This window comes from Platalea leucorodia, assembly GCF_965183815.1.
Source record: "Platalea leucorodia genome assembly, chromosome: 4".
Lineage (NCBI taxonomy): Eukaryota > Metazoa > Chordata > Aves > Pelecaniformes > Threskiornithidae > Platalea > Platalea leucorodia.
The window spans coordinates 3,950,315-3,969,516 of record NC_138826.1 but is presented as its reverse complement, the minus strand read 5'-3'; the positions used below and the strand labels follow the sequence as shown (position 1 = coordinate 3,969,516).

At 39.8% G+C, this 19,202-nt stretch overlaps 1 protein-coding gene across 2 annotated transcripts in view; it reads right to left on the bottom strand.

Annotated features, from left to right (window-relative positions):
- Positions 1 to 19,202, bottom strand: part of ADAM12 (ADAM metallopeptidase domain 12) — a gene marked incomplete at both ends in the record, with an annotated part of 185,819 nt that overhangs the window by 62,193 nt on the left and 104,424 nt on the right. For both annotated transcript variants that reach the window (XM_082308395.1, XM_082308396.1), the window contains 3 exons: positions 2,331 to 2,514; positions 14,036 to 14,112; positions 17,736 to 17,814. In XM_082308395.1, the coding sequence (XP_082164521.1) occupies positions 2,331 to 2,514; positions 14,036 to 14,112; positions 17,736 to 17,814 (340 nt within the window). The remainder of the gene's footprint in view (positions 1 to 2,330; positions 2,515 to 14,035; positions 14,113 to 17,735; positions 17,815 to 19,202) is intronic.

Below are 19,202 nucleotides of genomic sequence, written 5' to 3'. Positions count from 1 at the left end.
TGATTTGCCCAAAGGCTATGTGCATTCCTTGGCTACAATATTTATTTATAAAATATACCTAATTATGACTTCTTTCAGCTTGCTTTCTGCAGCTGACTGCATCAGTGCACAATCCATTGCCTGAGTTAACCCTTCGGAATTAAAATGAAGAGACAATAACACAGCCATGATAGATATGCATGATGGGAGACAATACGTGTTGTTCCACTGACCGCTGCCTTTTTCCCCTGCTTCTACCACCCCTGATCCTATCACAAAACTGCTGTCCCATGCCACTGTAGCCCTTCCTCGTGCTCCCCTGCCTGGGAATTGGCATGGCTTGGATTCACACTGCAATGTTGCAGCCACTCTCCTTCTCTGTGCTCCGTTTGCCCCAAATGGCTCACCTGCCTGATCTGTGGTCCACCAGCACCACCAAAACGGTTATTTTCTGTGGCTACAGAGAAAAAGTCATATTGTAGGGGCTGTCTTACACATCAGGCTTGCCTTCTGTGGGATCCTATCTCAACGGAGCTCAACTGGAAAACACACTCCCTGCTGCAATTTGAGGGTTCACTGAGTTATGAAATGACCCAGTACTTACAGAGACCCAGCTCCAATGGGGCAAAACGTGTCTGCACACATCTGCTACATTAGCTGACTTGCTCTATTAAATCTCGTGTTTGGATCTGGGAAAGCTGAGTCTACTGTCTGTCCCATCATTTATCTGTATTTAAATCTAACCCAAAGGCTAGTCTTTGTGATATATTGATCTCACATTTCAACTCTGCTCAATAAGCATTTAGTGTAGGTAGCTGAGTGAAGGGTCAGGGGAAAAAAAACAACCAAACAAAAAGTCCCCCCAAACCTGCCAAGAAACTAAAAATTTTCATCCTGCCCTAAACCTGAGACTGGATTTCTGCTTTCTTCTGTCACCCAGTGTAAACTGGAGCAGCCTTATGTCTCCGTATTTTGCAGGTCATCTTTATTCAGTACGTCCTGATGGTCTACTTAGCTGATGACAACACTGAAATGTGAAAACTCACTCCGCACATCACATTTGACAGCTTTCAAAATTCATACATTAGAAGCGTATCCAACATACTCATTATATATATTGTACCTATCCATATGATGTGACTGTTGACAGTTTTTATAATTATGTCCACTGAACCACAGCAAAAATATTTTTCAGATATTTAAGGTGAATTCTGGCACGTAGTTGAAACCATCAACAAAATGTGAGAACCATGAGGATAACAGTAAAATTGCTTTGATTGTATCAGCTAGTTGTAGGCACACATTTTATTTTAGTTGCCTGGTGTTACATTGATTACCTCAGTGAAATTCAGTCAAAAGTCATAAAGATTTTGGGGCACCCTTAATAAAGTTGTGAAAAGCACTTTTCCAATGCTTTCAACCTACACACTTTTTCAGAAATAAGCTCAGCCCAGAAAATGGTATATGTAAAGGCTAATGCATTAGATGTAATATTTAATATTCCTAAAATGTAAAATAACTTAATTCCACTACATAAATAATATCTAAGGATGCCATTTAGGTTGCTTTCCTTAACAATTAACTTGATGCAAGAGCTTAGTTTTACATGCAAGTATAAATCCCAGTATGTGACATTCAATAAATGTTGAGGGCAGATTCGTATCATATAATTTCCAAACACCTAAACCAGTCTTTTCTACAATCCTCATCCAATATGCAGATGAACGTATTACAGTATTTCCTCTTCCTGATGTTTAGCTCATTTAATTTTCCACAGTTTCCATTAGCTAGATGCATTTCACATTAAGTGCATTTCTTCCTACATAAAACAGCTACAATAATACATCTGTAAAATAATATGGTGAGAATTTGTTTTGTCTGCATAAGATACTTTCCTACTAGAATGTAATAGGTTTAAAACCTAATATTAGCAAAGTATCACAGCTATTGTGTTCTCTTCCATCTTGGGTGGGCAAGAACTTTTCCAGACACTGCTCTGTGTTCTTATGGGGTCTTAAATTCTTGCTATAATCATACATGAACCAAAATGTATTATCATAGTATGAAACCATACACTTTTCTGTGCCATCTCATTACTGAAAAGAAAATAAAAGGCAAGTTATTTATGCAGGATCAAGAAAAAGTAATAAACTTTTAGCAAATTGTGGAAGTATATCCTTAATTTTAAGCGTGCACTTAAGCACATGACGTCAACAGAAGTTGACTATATGGTTTAATGTTTTGCTCAGTAGGGACTCTCTGCAACAAAGAGTTTTGGTGAGCAGTAATATGGAAAGGCCACCAGAGACATACTCACAAACCAGAAACTTAGAAGTGCATCGTCCACCTACCCTGCCAACTTGAGAATGGTGTGATGTGTCATTGTCATCAGCTCTCATGGCAGATATGTCCAGCTGGTGGCCACAAGATCCTGGGGCTATTTTCAAATTCTCTGCTCGGTAGATCTTGTGTTCACCTGTAGCACCTTCCAATGGCTCCAGAATATAGCTTTTGTTTTCAAATACAATAATTCCCCTGTTACAGAAGAGAACAGAGTAAGACGCATGGTTTTCAAGAGCTAACGTATGTTTGTCTACAACGGAGTTACAACAGGTTTTAATAATGATGGAATATGAAAAAGCAAAATGCTGATTTACAATGTCATGGTTGGGTGGCGCAGGAAAAATCAAAGCTGTATATTTGTCACTGCAGCACACTATACTTTAAAAGAAGCAATGGCTCAAAGAAAATTTTCCTCTTCTGAAGTGCTGTACTGTAAAGCAAAATTATATTTGTGTTTTATGTGTTTTCCATTCTCCCAGTGATGCATTGCCATTGCTGAGTGGAGTCATGATGTGTGTGCTTCTGAGGAGCCACGGCAAACAGTAATGAACAAAAGCGTGGTGAAATGCTTTTGTAAGAAAAGGCACAGAGTGAAAGTATTCATTACAATCTGCAGTGTGCATTATACCTTTTAAACCAAATGCTGACGCAAGCATCAATTCTGCCAGATGAAAGAGGCATTGCAGTATCAAAATGGATTATTAAATATTGCACAGTGGGGCAGCAGAATGAAGCTCAGATATATTAACCAGTGGATTCCTGTTTAACTCATTTTACTACTCAAAATAATCATTTTTACAGCAATACCACCTGCTCTCTGAGGATCTCAAAGATTTTCCATCAATGAAAGCACTCTTGTTGCACTACTTGAAGTTACAGAATGCAAAGAGGGGATTAGGAAAAGATACATCACCTTGCTCCAAGAAACATGTGTAAGAACCTAGGACACGGAGCCAATTCTGGGCTTCTTGTGCTGCCTCCTAACCAAAAACCGCTCTCCCCACATACTCCAGACAACTCACTAAATAAAAGCCATGCTTGAGTTCTTGTGCTGAGTCCTGACCAATTATTCTGAGCTGCTACAGTAAAATAAAGTTGACAAAAGGTTGAATAGCTTTCCAATTCCTCCTGCTGAGGAAGCTGCTGGCAGAAGGCTGCTCTTTCAGGTTTGCGCATGCTGGAGTAGGATTTCTGGTACTATATGGCATAAAGTAGGATGATCTCCATCAATACCGCTGGAATTAGTAATTACAACTGCAACTGTAGGACCACAGAGTAAGAAGACTGCTCTACTGTACATCAGGACTGGCACAGCATAAGAAGGCATGAAGTAGGTTTACAGACAGGGCTCAGGTAGAAATTACTGCAAGAGAAAGGAATTTAATATTCTGTGCCTAACTTGCAAGTGTCTAACTTACATCCTGAACACATACTGCCAACCACACAGGAGGGTTCTAGATAATTCCTACATCAAGCGGGACATCAGGTTTTGTTGGCTGTCTGACCAGAGAAAGGCACCCTTTAAAACCTATTTCTCTTTTCTAAACTAGGGGTAAGCATTTGCTTATGGGGTGTTGTAAGCATTCATCAATTAGATACTACGCTGAATAGTGCATTGCGTTACTAATTTCTTCCCTGTCTTTAAATTATGAAGGCATTAATCCCTAAGCACTGGCAAAGGTTCAGCAGCAGTAATTACAATCTACCTACCTGGAATTCCATGAACCTTTTAATTGGCCAAGGCATTCTTCCTCAATTCCTCCTCTAAACTGCTCTATACTGTCTATATATGCTATTAAACAGCAATCATTTTTAGCCCAGAGCTGGCTGTATTTTATTAGTGTCTTTCTGGTGTATAGGAAGTGTCTGCTCTTTTTATTTCTGTCTGTACTGCAACAAAGATAAGATACTACAACCATTGTAGAGACCGCTATGTGCCTCTACACAATTCTTCTGCAGAAAGTTAAAAACAGAAAAAAAAGAGAAAAAGGAAAAAGAGGAAGGACCCAGAAGCAGGTTAATGACACCGTAAAGACTGATTTTAAAATAAAAAGTAAAATTATTAGGAAAAAGCTGCCCTAGCTATGCTATTCTTAGCAAGATATGATGAAGCAACTCAAAGTCCTTGGCCTCCCAACCGGTTAACTGAAATTTTCATTCCAAGCTGGCTGCACAGTTTTGCTATAAAACATCATTAGCATCAGTTCAGCCAAGCCAACAGATGACCATTTTACTGTTAACTAGAACAGCTAGAAGTCCAAGAGAAAAGAGAAGCCTGGACACCCATGACATCAAAAGCTGTGCAACAGCATTCGCAGGAGCCTGCTTTACTGATCAGGGTCTGATAATTCATTTGTAGCTTTCTTAGTACCCTTGGCAAATCAGGTAAGATATATTATTTACCCAGCGCACGGGCGTTCTGTGTATGACGGATCACAGTTGGAAAAGCAGGACTGATTTATCACAGCAACCCTTGTAGCTACAGCTAGGATACACTATAGTATGCATGACATACGAGAGACCTCCAAGCAGGTCACCCCATGATTTGAGTAACCTTATACCCTACAGTTCTAAATTATTTTCAGATCTGCCTTATTCCTTGAAGCATTTAGGAAACTAGGACAACATTCCTTTTACTCCGATAATCAGCGACTCTGTAATCAGCACAATCCAATAAGGATTGTTGTCTTTCCCTTGTGCAATTAATCATTTCATTTTGGGGGCAGCTGGAACCAGCAATGGAGGCAGAAGTCCATTAGTCACTGCTTGAAATGGGCCAGCCTGACCATCTCCCTTTACTGACAACTCAAAACCGACATAAAACCATGAAGGGTTATCTTTTTAATGTTAAACTTTATCCTGCTTACAACATTAACTTAAAAAAATATAGATTTAAATAATTTTCTTTAATTATTTCACTAGAAAGGGAGAGACACAGTAGTGTTCTTTTACTGGGTAAAGCTCTCTCTCTCTAGTGTTTTTTGTTTGGTTGGTTGGTTGGTTTTGGTTTGTTTTTTTTTTTTTAAAGCCATCATCTTGATGTCAAAAGTTCGTAGCCAAAACATGCCACATAAATGCCAGGTTTCCAATGCGTCCCTTGTATACCCAGCTACTCTCTAAAATAACTAAATAACCATTTCTTTGCCTCTCATTTTCTTTAGCTGCAGAGGATACGGACAAATGAACACATACCAGAGTGATAAATTTTGTTTTCTACTGAGCACACCAGAGCCAGGACGGCCTATTCAACTTCCCACTGAGACTCCTATCCCAAGTGACAGCATGAGCCTTTAAGAACAATTCCGTCTTTGCATATGAAGCAATCCCATGGTAAAAAAAATCTGCAGATTCGGCGTAAATGAAAATATACTTTTCATTTATTGCACACTTATCCTTTGAGTGCTGCCTACAGGATAGCAGCACCTGGCTTGTGACCATCTGTAATAAGATAATGAATATCAAATATGAATTATCTTGGCCAGTTCTCTGTTTTTGACTAATTTTCTTTTCCTACAGTTGCATTTTCCCCCCGTCGATCAGTGCCAAGCACAGCACCTTAAAAATGTAACTAGTCAAAAGTTATGGTTTCTTTCTTTTTTGGTGTGGTAGGATTAGATGAACAATACCTACCAGTCATTCAGTACTAAAAATCTGATGCAAATAAAATAAATCTAAAATTACTTTTTTCTTTCCACTTTTGTCAGGTGTTTCAAAAAAGCCTGTGTTACTCCTACACCATTTCTGCGTCTTCCTCTCGGACATGGTTCTCCCACACACCTGAGTCAGCCTATGTTCCCCAAAGACCAAGGCAGTGCAACTTTTCAATTTTTCAGGAGGTATCAATGTTAAATAATATAAAGTTTTCCAATGTGGCAAATAGACAGTATATTAAACTACAGATCCCCAACCAAAAATTATACAAGGAACCCCAAAGGGATTTCAGCAGCTCTGCGAGTACTTGAGAAGTGGCTATTCTTTAAGACCGACTTCTACTGAAATCTGTGGGATTTCTACCATTACCTCTACCAAGCAAAAGACTACCAGAATTCCCAAGCTTATAAATATTTGGGAAAAATGCAATATAAAGTATACATTTTTTGGTCTCCAGGTATCTAATTCATGGCATCTGTGTTCTCCCCAGTCCCAAACCATACTGATGCTGGGAAGTCAGAAAGATCTTGCAAATGAGCTGGGCAGGAAAGACAAGAGACAGTTCAACCCCTGTCTAAAACTATCGGGTTGTCCTTTTCATCACTGGTAGGAGAGAGGGAGGACAAAAACATCTATACCATACAGCATGTCCAGACATCAATTCCCAGGCTCCAAGCCAACTGGAAGCAGCTTTAGTGTGGGCTTGAGCCTGAGCTAATATTTTACTCTGCCTCTCAACAGGGTTTGAATCCTGCTCATGTCTGATGGTGAGCACCAAATAAGCCACATCCACTTTGCTGCTAATCAGCTCTAAGCATGAACGACTCATTGGTATTTGCCTGCTGTACGCCATTATATGCCATATCGACACATGGGGAATGTGTATATGAGATGGCCTATGATGGGAGAACTTAAATTAAAACATAACTTAAATAATTTGTTATTAATTGCTGTTTAACCTACCAGGAATCTCTCAATTAGGGAAATGCCATTTGATGGAATAATTCCACTGTTTAAATTGTCAATAAAGTCAAATGTGATATTTTTTTCTCTTAAAAAGGAAAACCAAAACAAAACCTAACACAAGGCCAGTCGTATTTCATAAATCAACAGGCTTTAGGAAATCTCAAAATATAAATGGGATTTTTCTTTTCCAACTTGTCAGCAGAAGCAAAGGCCCTGCCAACATAAACCATCAATGCATACTTGTCTGAGAAATTGTGATGCTGAAGTAAAACTTGGCTAGGAGAGCATTATATGAAACTGCTATATATTATTCTGCTGCACTATACAGGGAAAGTTAAGTAAATCAATAAATCTGATATCCATGAATGCAATTAAACATTTGGTTTTAATGAAGCTCAAAGTTATACTCATTTCTAAACAATAATAATAAAAAGCTCTATTACCACTGGCAGAGGAATGTAGATGTTTTCAGTTTGTAAGAAATTAATTAGACTATAGAGGGCTGTCATGCTTACACACCACATATTCACATTAAGTCTGTCTCTGCCCACAGACGCAGCAAAAGACTGTGCAGTACTCGTGCCACCTAAAAACCTACAGGACCTTCATTTCATAATTAATGCTACAGCTTCAAAAGTAAAGGGCCCAATCCCACAGCTGTACCACCGATGTCAATGAGAGTTTTGGGTGAATAAGTACAAGAACTGGAGCTTTGTGGCCCCGGAGTGTTGTTCTCATGGTGCTCGTGGTGGAGATACAGCAGTTACTCATTGCAGTGTCTTTCAACGTGCATGATATCAGAAGATGATCTGTAACATAATAGGGCATTTCTATTTATTTTTCTTTGTATAACAAATTCCCAGGCAAGTAAGCAGGCAAACAAACAAAAGAGTAAGAAAAATGAAGTAGTGAATGAAAACTTCACTTTTAGTCTGTTTTAATTAGTTGCAGATTAATACTATTGGGATAGATGAAAAAGATGATCTGTGGACTGTTTTTCTAATGGGCTAGGTGATCTTTAGATATTTTCCAAATGGTTTGGTCATTCTTTAACTTTAAAGGACTGGGAGATACAGAGAATGGGAGCTGGACTCCAGAAACAGAAGTACTCCTGTCTCCACCACTGCCCTGGCAGCCTTGGACAGTCAATTTACTTCTTTCCGCATCAGTTCCCCACCTTTAAAATGGGGTAAATTTTAGTAACCACGCACAATAATTAGCTATTGATGAAGCGCATCACACAAGACCCAAGTAATACTGTTATCCTCCTATGCTGCACATCAGGATTCCATTAAAATAACGAGTCTGACCCAAATCAACAAAGGGCAACATCTCAAAGGGAGGTTAAAGCAGTAGCGTTATTAGTTTTACAGATTGCAGGAGTGGTAGAGGTGTTCTCACGCAGACACATCATTAGTCAAATACATTTTATTCCAGCCAATGCCTTTCATTAACCTGAAAATATATTCTATAGCACAGTGTCTATAATGTAGTCGTACCCAGAGACTACTGCAGCACGCACTTAATCCTTTCTCAGTGCAAGACAGATTTGTCCAGAGTGAATGCATATTGGTCTGCAACTTTGATGCCTGGAATTTAAGCAGGGAGTTACTTGAATTGAAAGAGATAATGCAATTTCATGTCCGGCATTTGGGTTGCAAGAAACAGTAATTGTGTTATCAGAGAAAGTGTCACATGTGAGCTCAACCGGGAGGGTGACAAGACAGACCAAGGAAAGCAGAGAAAAATGAAGAAGGAAAGAGACTTTGGCATCAGTGCCAATTTAGCGAGCACATTTTACAGCACTATGCAGCAAACAGCCTAACAGTAAAAGAAGGCTTGATTCAAACTTGAACATCACATTAAGGCTCATAGGATGCTTTTTCAACTCACAAAATGTAGAAAAATATTTTTAGTTTTGCTTTTTTTTTTTTTTAAATGAAGTGCTGTCAGACACGGACTTGCTGGAGAAGGGGCAGGCTCAAACAGCCAGGTACAGATCATCTCTCATGCTTGTCCTAGCAGTAGCAGTGATGCTTAGGGGATTACTGGGCACCTGGGGACAGCGTGCACACAATTGTCAAAGAATGGACATAATGTTCGTCTCAGATCACAGAGGCGATCGTGATCCGGGAGCTGTTTACCACTTGAACAGCCAGAATACAAAAGCTATGAAACCCCAGAAGCTGAATGCTTTCTAATGTTAAGCTCAAAAACCGCCAGTAGTTTCACAGTCAGATAACTTACAAATCGTGCGAGATGTTATATGAACTAAAAGCTCTTCAGAAAGTATGGAGAAAAAGCACACATCCAAACCAGTGCTTTTCTCAACTGGGATTTTCCCCTAACTTCTTTTTTGGATGAAATCTCCCCTTCTGTGGGGAAATCATGCTTGAGGAATCATGAGGAATTTAATTTTTTTTCTCACTGGTTTCCTACTTCCATTCCTTTTTTAAATAGTTGATGTCTGGAGTGTCATATTTAAATCCCCTCTTCAGCTGACTGTGTCTGGGATGCAGTGAGTTCAGCCAGACCATCTGAAAAATGGATGGCTCTAGTACTGGCGGCCTCGTGTAGCATAGCTATGTAATCCCATTAAAAATGACTGTCTGTTCAGTTCTGGGGCCTTATCCCCATCACTGTCGCTGTGGACACGGCATCTTTCAGTCGCTGATGAGGCTGGGCAATGAATACTTTTTGTATGTGCGAATGGGCTTATTATCTAGCAATTGGGCAACTGAGGGATTCTGAGGATTTTCAAGACCATTTTGGTGTTTCAGAAAGAAAAGGTTTCCTGTAAGATTTGTATCCTTAAACTACCAAGGCATTTCTGAGAGCACCTCTCAAGCTCCCCCCACCAGAAAGGTCACCGCAGATGCCTTTGTAGCTGCACGTCCCCATGCCAGCATCCTCTGCCAGCCCCTGGACCATGGAGATTGTCCTCTTCTTCAGGCTGCATTTTTGTGTGCATTTGCTAGGTTCTTCACTTGCGGAGAAAGTAATAGGGGAAAAAACATTCAAGTCTATACAAATTTATCACAGAAGATGTCTGTGGTGGCTACAGGCCAAAATTATTTGCTAAAAACTTGAAGAGCCTCCGAGCTAGATAAACAGAAGGGTATTTCCTGAGGACAGGAAGGAAATTACTCGACTGTGTCGTACCTTCACCTTCCCACAAGCTTTGACAGTCTAACTGGCTTTCTTACCCAGATGGAAGCGCCGGAAATCCTGATTACCCATTGTTCCCATTTTGTGCATTCAGCATTTACCGTCTCCTCTCCACCGTTCAGCTCTTCCTCCTCCGGAGGAGCCAGCAGGATACAGATTATGGCATGATTATATTCTCCTCTAACCTGCATTTTAGGCAGCTATCAGTATCAATCCAACTATTTATGCCATTGTAATCCTATGTGAAGTGAGGCACTCGAATGTTATGTCTGAGAGGATGTAACATAGCTGGAATATATGAGTGTCCGTGTGTAAGAGAGCTGAGTCTACTTCTCACTTATCTTTACATCTCACCCCCTCTATCTGCCTGAAAAATGTAAACTAGTCAAACCTGTCTTAGTTTGCAGATTTCACATTTTATTCTTCCTGTAGCTCGTCACGGACTAATCATGACATATTTACAAGCTAATAACACATCTCAAATGCTCAACCATGTGGCTGCACTGTAAGTAAGAACTTGATGGTTGTGTTCAGTCAGAGCAAGGTTGCTCCAGCCCAGCACCTTGTCTCTGGCCCTGGCCAACAGCAGATACTTAGGGGTAAGATATAAGAACATAACAAGCATCTAGTTGGTACCCCCAGCTCTGACAGCATGAGTGTCAGGGACATCTTTGGGTTTGACAGCCCTGGAGAGGCTCCTCCAGCTTCCCCTCCCCAAATTGTCTCATCTTTTTTGAAGCTACTGATATTTTTTACATTGACACCCGCCTGTGACAGTGAGCTCCACAGCTTCATTATGTGGTGAACAAAAAAGTACTTTCCTTCGCTCTAAAGTTTCATTTGATGTCTCTTAATTTTGGGGTTATGAAAAATATTCATCAATTGTCCCCTCTTCAGCATGACATTCAACCTCGTTTCATCACACCCCTTTCCTCCGTCATCTCCTTTCAAAAGTGACAAGTCCTAGTCTATTTTCTCTCCTTGGATAAAAGCTGTTCCATACCTTTAATCATAATTTTTGCCCTTCTCTGTACCTTTTCTGGATATAATGCTTCCTTTTCTGAGACTGGGATGGGGAGGGGAAAACAAGAACTGCATGCAGAATTCAAGATGTGAGTGCACTATGGATTTATAAAGTGGTAATGAGGGTTTTTGTTCTAGCCTCTATTTCTGTCTCAGTAATTCCTATGATCCTTTTTGCTTCTTTGACTACTGCTGAGCACTCAGGCTTCAAAGCATGCTAAAATGTGGAACGTATTCTTTATGACTAGTTTCATGTCTTTTAATGAACTCTGCTAATCGGAGGGAAAAGACACAGTCCCTACCTATCCCCACCTGGAACAATGCCCAAGGTGTCTGTCTAGTAGGAGTAGGAGGATATTCGTGCTCTGAGATTTCAGTGAGCTAACAGCTTGCACTTCCTTTCCTTAGGTGTTTTTCAGGCACTTAAACTTTAGCCCCATGCAACAGCTGTGTGGGGTAGGTAAGAATCACTAAATGAATTTCACAGATGGAGAAACTGAGACAGAGAGATTTGTCCAATTCACTTAGAAACTGTCACAAAGCCAGGAACAGACTGAGAACGAGATCAGTCTTTCTTCCCACCGGTTGCTGCAAGCGAAATGGCTGCCCAGGAGACTGTCCTCACCCGTGACTCCATGGCCACACGATGCCTTATGTCTTCATGCCTGCAGCTTGCAGTCTATCATGCCATGGAAAAACAAGAATCCCTACTCCAGGCAGGTACAGCATCCTACCCTACCCTACCCTACCCTACCCTACCCTACCCTACTTTACGCTGCCCTACCCTGCCCTATCCATAACTATTCTTTCAAGCTGTAATACCAGCAAGGTTGCCAGCAAAGTAAACCATGAGGTAGTTTTGAACTGTCCTATTTCTTCTCATATTATTTCAGACTGGATCACGTGCAGTAAAAAATAACAGAATGGCTTGGGTTGGAAGAGACCTTTAAAGGTCACCTAGTCCAACCCCCCTGCAATGAGCAGGGACATCGTCAACTAGATCTTTCTACCCAAATTCTCAAGGCACACATTGCCACAATAATGTTTTGGTGGTAGAGGCATATGGTGACCTGTGGGTCTGATTCTGGAAGATGCTTAGTGCTCTCAGGACCTCAGTGCAGTTACTTGGGATTTCACATCACCTGGCCTTTTATTCCTAACCAATTTTGACGAGGTAGCCTGGATGGTTCAAGGAGCTGACAGTGCATTATGAAACCTTTCAAATAGACATCGCTGGCTCAGATCAAGCACAGGTAATGACTGAAAGTTATTACTGTTGGCTATCAGGATGTGAAATGAGTTTTGTGGAGTAAGTCAACAAGCACTCTTATCATACACTGTTATCACTCATGGACACTCTCTTAACCAACCTCAGCAGTGAATGCAGCAGCTAAATGAGCACGGATACTGAGATACGGCCTCAGTTGTTCTCCTGCTAGAGCAAAATGTGCATTGGCAGGGAAACTTGTGAAAACCTGTACTGAAAAAGATGCCGTTATGCTTCTCCTATGGGGAAGGAGCCTAACACTGTCAGCTTGCAGTCTGGGGATTTATCCGCGATAGTGCCAGATGCGAGAAAAATATCACTGCCAGCATACGTTGCCTTGACATACCTGACTACCTAACACTGGGCAGCAACTCTGTGAGCAAAACAATTGTAAAAAGAGCACATCAGGGAAAGAAGAAAATGCTTTTAATGTGGAGAATAGTAATTTCTCTAGCGTGTTTTTCATTTCTTAGGTAGCTCTGGAACAAGACATCGGTGCAGACCCTGTCCCACACAGTGCAGATTTTCCCTGTGGACCTTGCAGCAATGCAACCCCTTTAACTAAAATACCGAGAGCACTGCATTGTATTTTTACAGACTGCGAGAATGACTGGTGAATGTGGACTGCCATGGTCCATGCAAGGGGTTAATTAAATGCCAGATACATCCCGAAGCACCCATAAAACCCCTCTCCGTGTGGGAATGAGCCACAGGAATCCCATCCACTACAGCAAACGGGTCCCTCGACAGGGAGAGGGGCTGGTAACAAACCGGTTGCTCTCTCTGCTGCTGTCTGTCCCAGAGGTCTGTTATAAAGCCTTGACAATACCACTATTGCACAAAATGCAAAATCAAGGGAAAAAGACTCCAGCTACTCACGCTGTTTGTAGATAAATTAAACAAACGCAGAAAAGGTTGAGACAGCTGGAAATCTGACAGAAAAACTGGGTTTTCCAGGGAGAACACTAGAGCCAATTTACAGTTAATTACTGTGATTTGGAACAGCTCTGTGAGTAAATACCAGTCTCTGATTGTTCAAGTAAGGAAGATAATTGTTTCCTGAACTGTGTCCATTGCGTATTTAAAATGCTGTCAGCCTGTTCCTTTCTCAAACTCAGAAGAGGTTTGGTTTTCAGCAATGTGAATCTGCTACTCTTCTGTTAACAAGTAGCTAAAATCCTAATGCTGAGCATCATACCTGCCATGAACGCAATTTATGAAGCTCCACAGCCATATTTATAAAGCAATCTCTCCTAATGATGAAGCTGCTGGACGATGCATGAGTTCACAGCTGCAAAGCAGTCCTGCCATCACTGGTGAAACAGCTTTGAGGACAAGGAGGACTGGAGGGCCATCGGGCACTGCCAGCCCCAAAACGTGCCAAGCACCACACTGCTGCAAAAGGGTATAGAGAAGGATGGACAGCAAGAGAGAAGGGACATCATGGAAAACCCCCAAATTGCATCATCTATTTCTTTTTTTCTCCTCAGAGCAACTAGAGGGAAAACGTTTTTGCAGAGGTTGTACCAACATTTGAAAAATGGCTATTGATACATTCATTAAAAGGCAAAACAGAAACTCAACGAGTACTGGGATGGTTTCGTAAGGAGCTCAAGTATTACTGAACTATTGGCTCACCTGAGTCCAGAGCAGGTACTGAGACTGACGGAGGAGTCGGGGTACCCTCGCACATTGCCGTGGTAAAAGCAGTGACCCTGATGGCAAAAAAGAGAAAACATTTCAGTCATGATAAAAGCTCTTCGCTCTTGTTTTCTCATGGTTTTCAAAGCTGCTTTCAATCTCATTCAGAAGCACATTGACAGCACTTTTCCTGCCCCACTAAATATTCACTGTACTTAATAGTCCAAACGGTTCCTAAATGGAAATCTTGGGTGTTTTTAAACCCCAGAGGTTGGGGTGGTGGGGTTTTTTTGTTGTTTTGTGGTTTGGTTTTTTTTTAAAGAGGGTCAATGGTATTTAAATTGCATGACTGATAACCTTTTTCTGTGTTATTTTATTTAAAGCTACAATATGGAATGTTTTATAAAATTAATCAGATGAACAAATCAGCTGACACATTTTACTACTTTCTATAGACATATTTTTATTTAAGGTCATTTACATGTATATATGTCTATAGGAGGTAGATGTGTATAAAGGGAAGTATAAAAAAACCAATCCTTACTCCATGGCTTGAAAAAAATCACAGGGCAAACGAAGGGGAAGAGAAACAGGTTGGAAAGGAAACCTTTTATTGAATTACCCAACTGAGTGGCTGCATGTTATTAAGAACAACCAAGAATAAGAGGGTCTTCTATTTTGAGAGGCAACAATCCAATTTCATTTTGCAGCTAGGTTATTGTATTTCCTTAATAATTCACTGCTTGCAAAAGGCACCCACAACAGAGATACTTTCTCAGCACATACAGATATCTGTCTGGAATCAAGGTTAATTTTATTGTTGACTAAAGGTTATATTACATTCCTAATTATGTGACTGGCTGGAAAGCAATGATTGTGTCACGTCCAGCATTTCTTTTCTCATGGCTCCTTTGAATGCCACCTGGAAACAGAAAACACTGTTGTAAAAGGTTCCTATCTTATTAGTGCAAAGGAAAGTTATCACTCATGCTTCAACCTGTCATCTCACTGTGCCTTTTTATTACTCGGTTCATTCACATCCATCTAGCTGCATTAATTAACCTTTTCAGTTTTGGGGCATGGTTTTCACTTACAAAGCCTCACATCGCAGACTTCTAAAGACCAGCTTGATTTTGTTAAAGAAAGCAATAGCCATGAAAATGCTGGACAAGATGGAATAACTCAGATATGAATTTTCTGTAAATACGGTTATACCATGAAAAATATTTGTTTAGAGCATTGTATTTCCAACATGAGCAACCGAACACAGAACAGCAACATTTGACTTTTTAAGTACAAATCTCAGTAGCTTTTCTCAGTGAAAGAAATGACAGGAACAGGGTAATAGTGTTTTACTCTTGGGTATTTTTATCATCAGTTCTCATAAAGAGTCAATAACACATTAGCAAGGATAAAGCCACAATAAAAGGAAGGAAGTCAAAGACCGAATTTTTGGGGGATGATTGCTTTAGTCACAATTGCTATGGACATCAAAGTTCTCAGCATGTGTACTATTTCACTTTATTTTAATATTATCAGTTACGTGCATCCAGTTGATAAGACAGAAGAAAAAAACAACACCCCCCGCCTCAGCACTGACTCTCATACAGTGACCCTGAAACAGTCTAAAACCAAAAATAAAGTAGTTTTATTCTTCTCACTTGAAGTTAAGTATAAGGCAGAGGTGCAGTTCAGAGCTCTTAAGAAGCCAGTCTTTGGGGTTTAGCACCACCAGCGTTAAGCACGGTCCCCAGTGAAAAGGGGAGGGCAAGCTGGTATCTCGTCCCACACAGGCTGCTGCAGTCTAGCTGTCTTTATCAAAGAGTGAATTATGGCAAAGTTCCTGATTTCTTTCCCTCTCTACACACAACTTGTCATTTTATTAACTTTGAGCTCCTTGCTGTGGCCCATTTCACAGCTTCTCTGAGATCCACATGCTATATGATGCCAAAGTTCAATACCAAAAATGTAAACGCACCAGACCATGGCCTGCAATTGGACTGGTAGAAAATTGATTTCTAGCTCAGTAACTCCGCTGAACTGCAAGATTTTTTTTTCTCCTAGCAAATCTTTTTATTCCTGTAAACCGGTATATAAAATGGATGATCCCCTAAAAACAAATAATTACCATGGCTGATTTGTCATACTTAAAGAAGTACTCTACCCTTACTTGAGATCATTTAATAAATACCAGCTTTTGACAATTGCAAATTTTTCAAGTGCTACAAACCAGAAAAATAACCTGGAGACTGACACATGTGCTAGAGAAACTCCCCACCCGACAGCTCCGCAAACCTGGCTTGGTCTCACCTCCAAGCAGAATTTGACTAAGCAACTTTTCAATGGGAAATTGGATTTGGCTTCAACTACAGCCTATATTGATGTCCTCAGTGAAGAAGAGATATAAAAATAAAATCACAGACACTTATCTTTTATAAACCATATTGCAGCATTTAATGAAAAATGAATTCACTGATCTAAAAAAAAAATATTTTAGGCAGCAAAATGCACTGTCAGTATTAATCATGACTTACTGCCATTATGAAAACAGATTGTTTTTTTTTTTTTTCAGTTAGGGAAAGCCTAGCTATCATTAGCCGTACACATATTCATGTTAATGTAGGTTAATCTGTCAAAGAATTGTGTGCTTCATTTCTTTCCTTTTACTTCCTTGAGGAGTCTATACAGCCTTCTTGTTTCTAAAACAAATGACTATCTTCTACTAAGCTGATTTTGAAGAAGATATGAGCATCCAGCAAAAAAGAAAACACTGAAAGCTTTCAAAATGATTGCTTTACTTGGGAGGTCTGGGGCTATAATGAAGATGCTTTTTCAGAAGTAAGATGTTATGCATAGAAATAATGCCTTTCACTGATGCCAGCAAAGCCCATTATGGATGGGAACACAAGGCACGATGCCTCTTCTGACAGTGCCAATAAATAAGTAACGTAACATAAAAAATACTTTATAGGACTTAGGCAGATAAAAGATAAACTTTGTAATTAGAATGGCTTGCTGCATTGTTTCTAATTAAGGCGTTCATCCTGTCAGAGGACAAAAACATTACTGCCTTAAGTGTTTTTTATTTATAAAAAGCAGTTTTTAACTACTGGTTTTAACAAGGATTATATTAACCATATTTTTATACATATATATATATATACACACATACACATACACATAAATACACACATACATACATACATATATATGCATAAAGTATATCCATAACAGTCTTATGGTCTGGTTTAAAAAATAAACCCAAACAACCAGCCCCCTCTCCCAAACCCCATGGCTTCCCCAATGCAGAAGGACACTGAAGCCTTCAAAACCTCTGATGTGAGCTTCTGCACTGTGGAAATCAGATATTTAGGGCTTTCTTCCTAACTGAACCAGGACTTTCCTCCATAACTGATCAGCAATGGCTGCATCTATTATAAAATTTTAATGGGTATATTTCCAAGAAGCTGAATAAATCTTACAGATTTTAAGTCACCTGGTTAAAATCCCACAGCTTGCCTTTAAAGTCTCTCTCTAAAAATTCATGTGTAGGATCACAGCAGTCAAAAAGGTACTGAAGGCAACAATAAAAAAAGATCACACATCGAGCTGTTTCATCCCGTGGCTCAGATCCCGGCAGAGAGCACTTTGGGTTTTAACGATGAATCATCATCTACCCACGAAACACCAACCTTACCGTGTAATTGCGTGTGAGAACCACATCAGTGCCGTCTTTCAAATAATGTGTTTCTGTGAAGCTGCTGGCTAACAGGCCCCTAAAAAAAATAGAGCAGACATAATATGAAGGCCACATCACCTTAACTTTGTCCTTTAGTGGTCCCATTTGAGATAGCGATCAAAGCCAAGCATTAATGATACAATGACTACCAGGGCTGTGTGTGAAATAAGGAAAAATATAACTGCAAATATTGAAGCTGCAGTACTGAACACTTCCTTCATTAATTGTGAAAAGTTTCCAGACTGCTTTCTCTTCCAAATGAGGACTGCATGCCAGCATATCTCAGTATTGAATCTTCCATGTAATTTTCAACACATTTGCCATTAAATCTGAAATCTAGACATTTGGAGTACTGTTAAGTATTGGTCCTCTGTGGAAAAGGAAAATGTTTTCCCTGTGTTATTTTACTATATGGTGTGTTGTATTCATCAGCAAGTGACCACCCAAAGACTAGTTTAGCTCTCGGTAAATGAAACAAAATTCTTCCATTGACACTCAAGGAAAAGCACTATAAGAACATTACAGAAGTTAGAGTACTGGATATATTCTGCTCATCTGAAAAGGATATTCACGAATGGAAATCTAACGACTTGAAATGATATATCGGGAGACGGTGAAAGACCATGCCTGTGACGAGACATTTTGTTCTCATTCTCTCCACACTTCCCCTCCTGCCTTTGGCAATGATATACAAAATTTTGACTTGCAATTACCATTTTCTGGAAACCTCCAGAGAGGGGCATGTGCTGCGTGACATCTATGGAAGTTTTTCTTTTTGTAGTAAACTCATGGAATAGGGAAAGCAGCATCTGCCTTTTTTTTAAAAAAAAAAAAAAAAAAAAAAGCCTTGCTATTGATCTGTTTTTCAACTTCTTATCTAAATAGCATTTCTAACAAGGCCAGAAGGAAGAATACATATTCACATTTACTCCTAACATAGGTGTTAAGCTGTGTTCCTCAACACAAACGTGCTTGAGTTTTGACAAACATTCTAGTGAAATGCAAAAGCACAATATAGAAGAAACCAAAGATAAATGCCGAGGTCATCTTCAGAAAACTGGAGAGTTTGGACTATTGAAAACCTTTGCCATAAGGTTTCACAATGAAGCCTTTCTCCCTTGGGTTGTTCATTTGAATAAACCAGGCCCTTTCTTTCTCTTAAAGCTGGTTAAAGCCACACTCTTGCATATATACTAGTGTGAACTAGTACACAGTCTCGCTACACATTTCTTGCATTTTGTATAAACATTAAAACTAGAACATGAACAAATATTTAATTTTCATTACTGGTTTATTTGCATCACGTTAATATCCAATGGCTCAGTCTTGATCAGGACCTGGTTGTGCTAGGAACTGTACAAACACTTATTAGAGAGAAAACTCATCTTTAAAAGCCTCTATCTTAAAGTAGAAGAAAAAAATGCT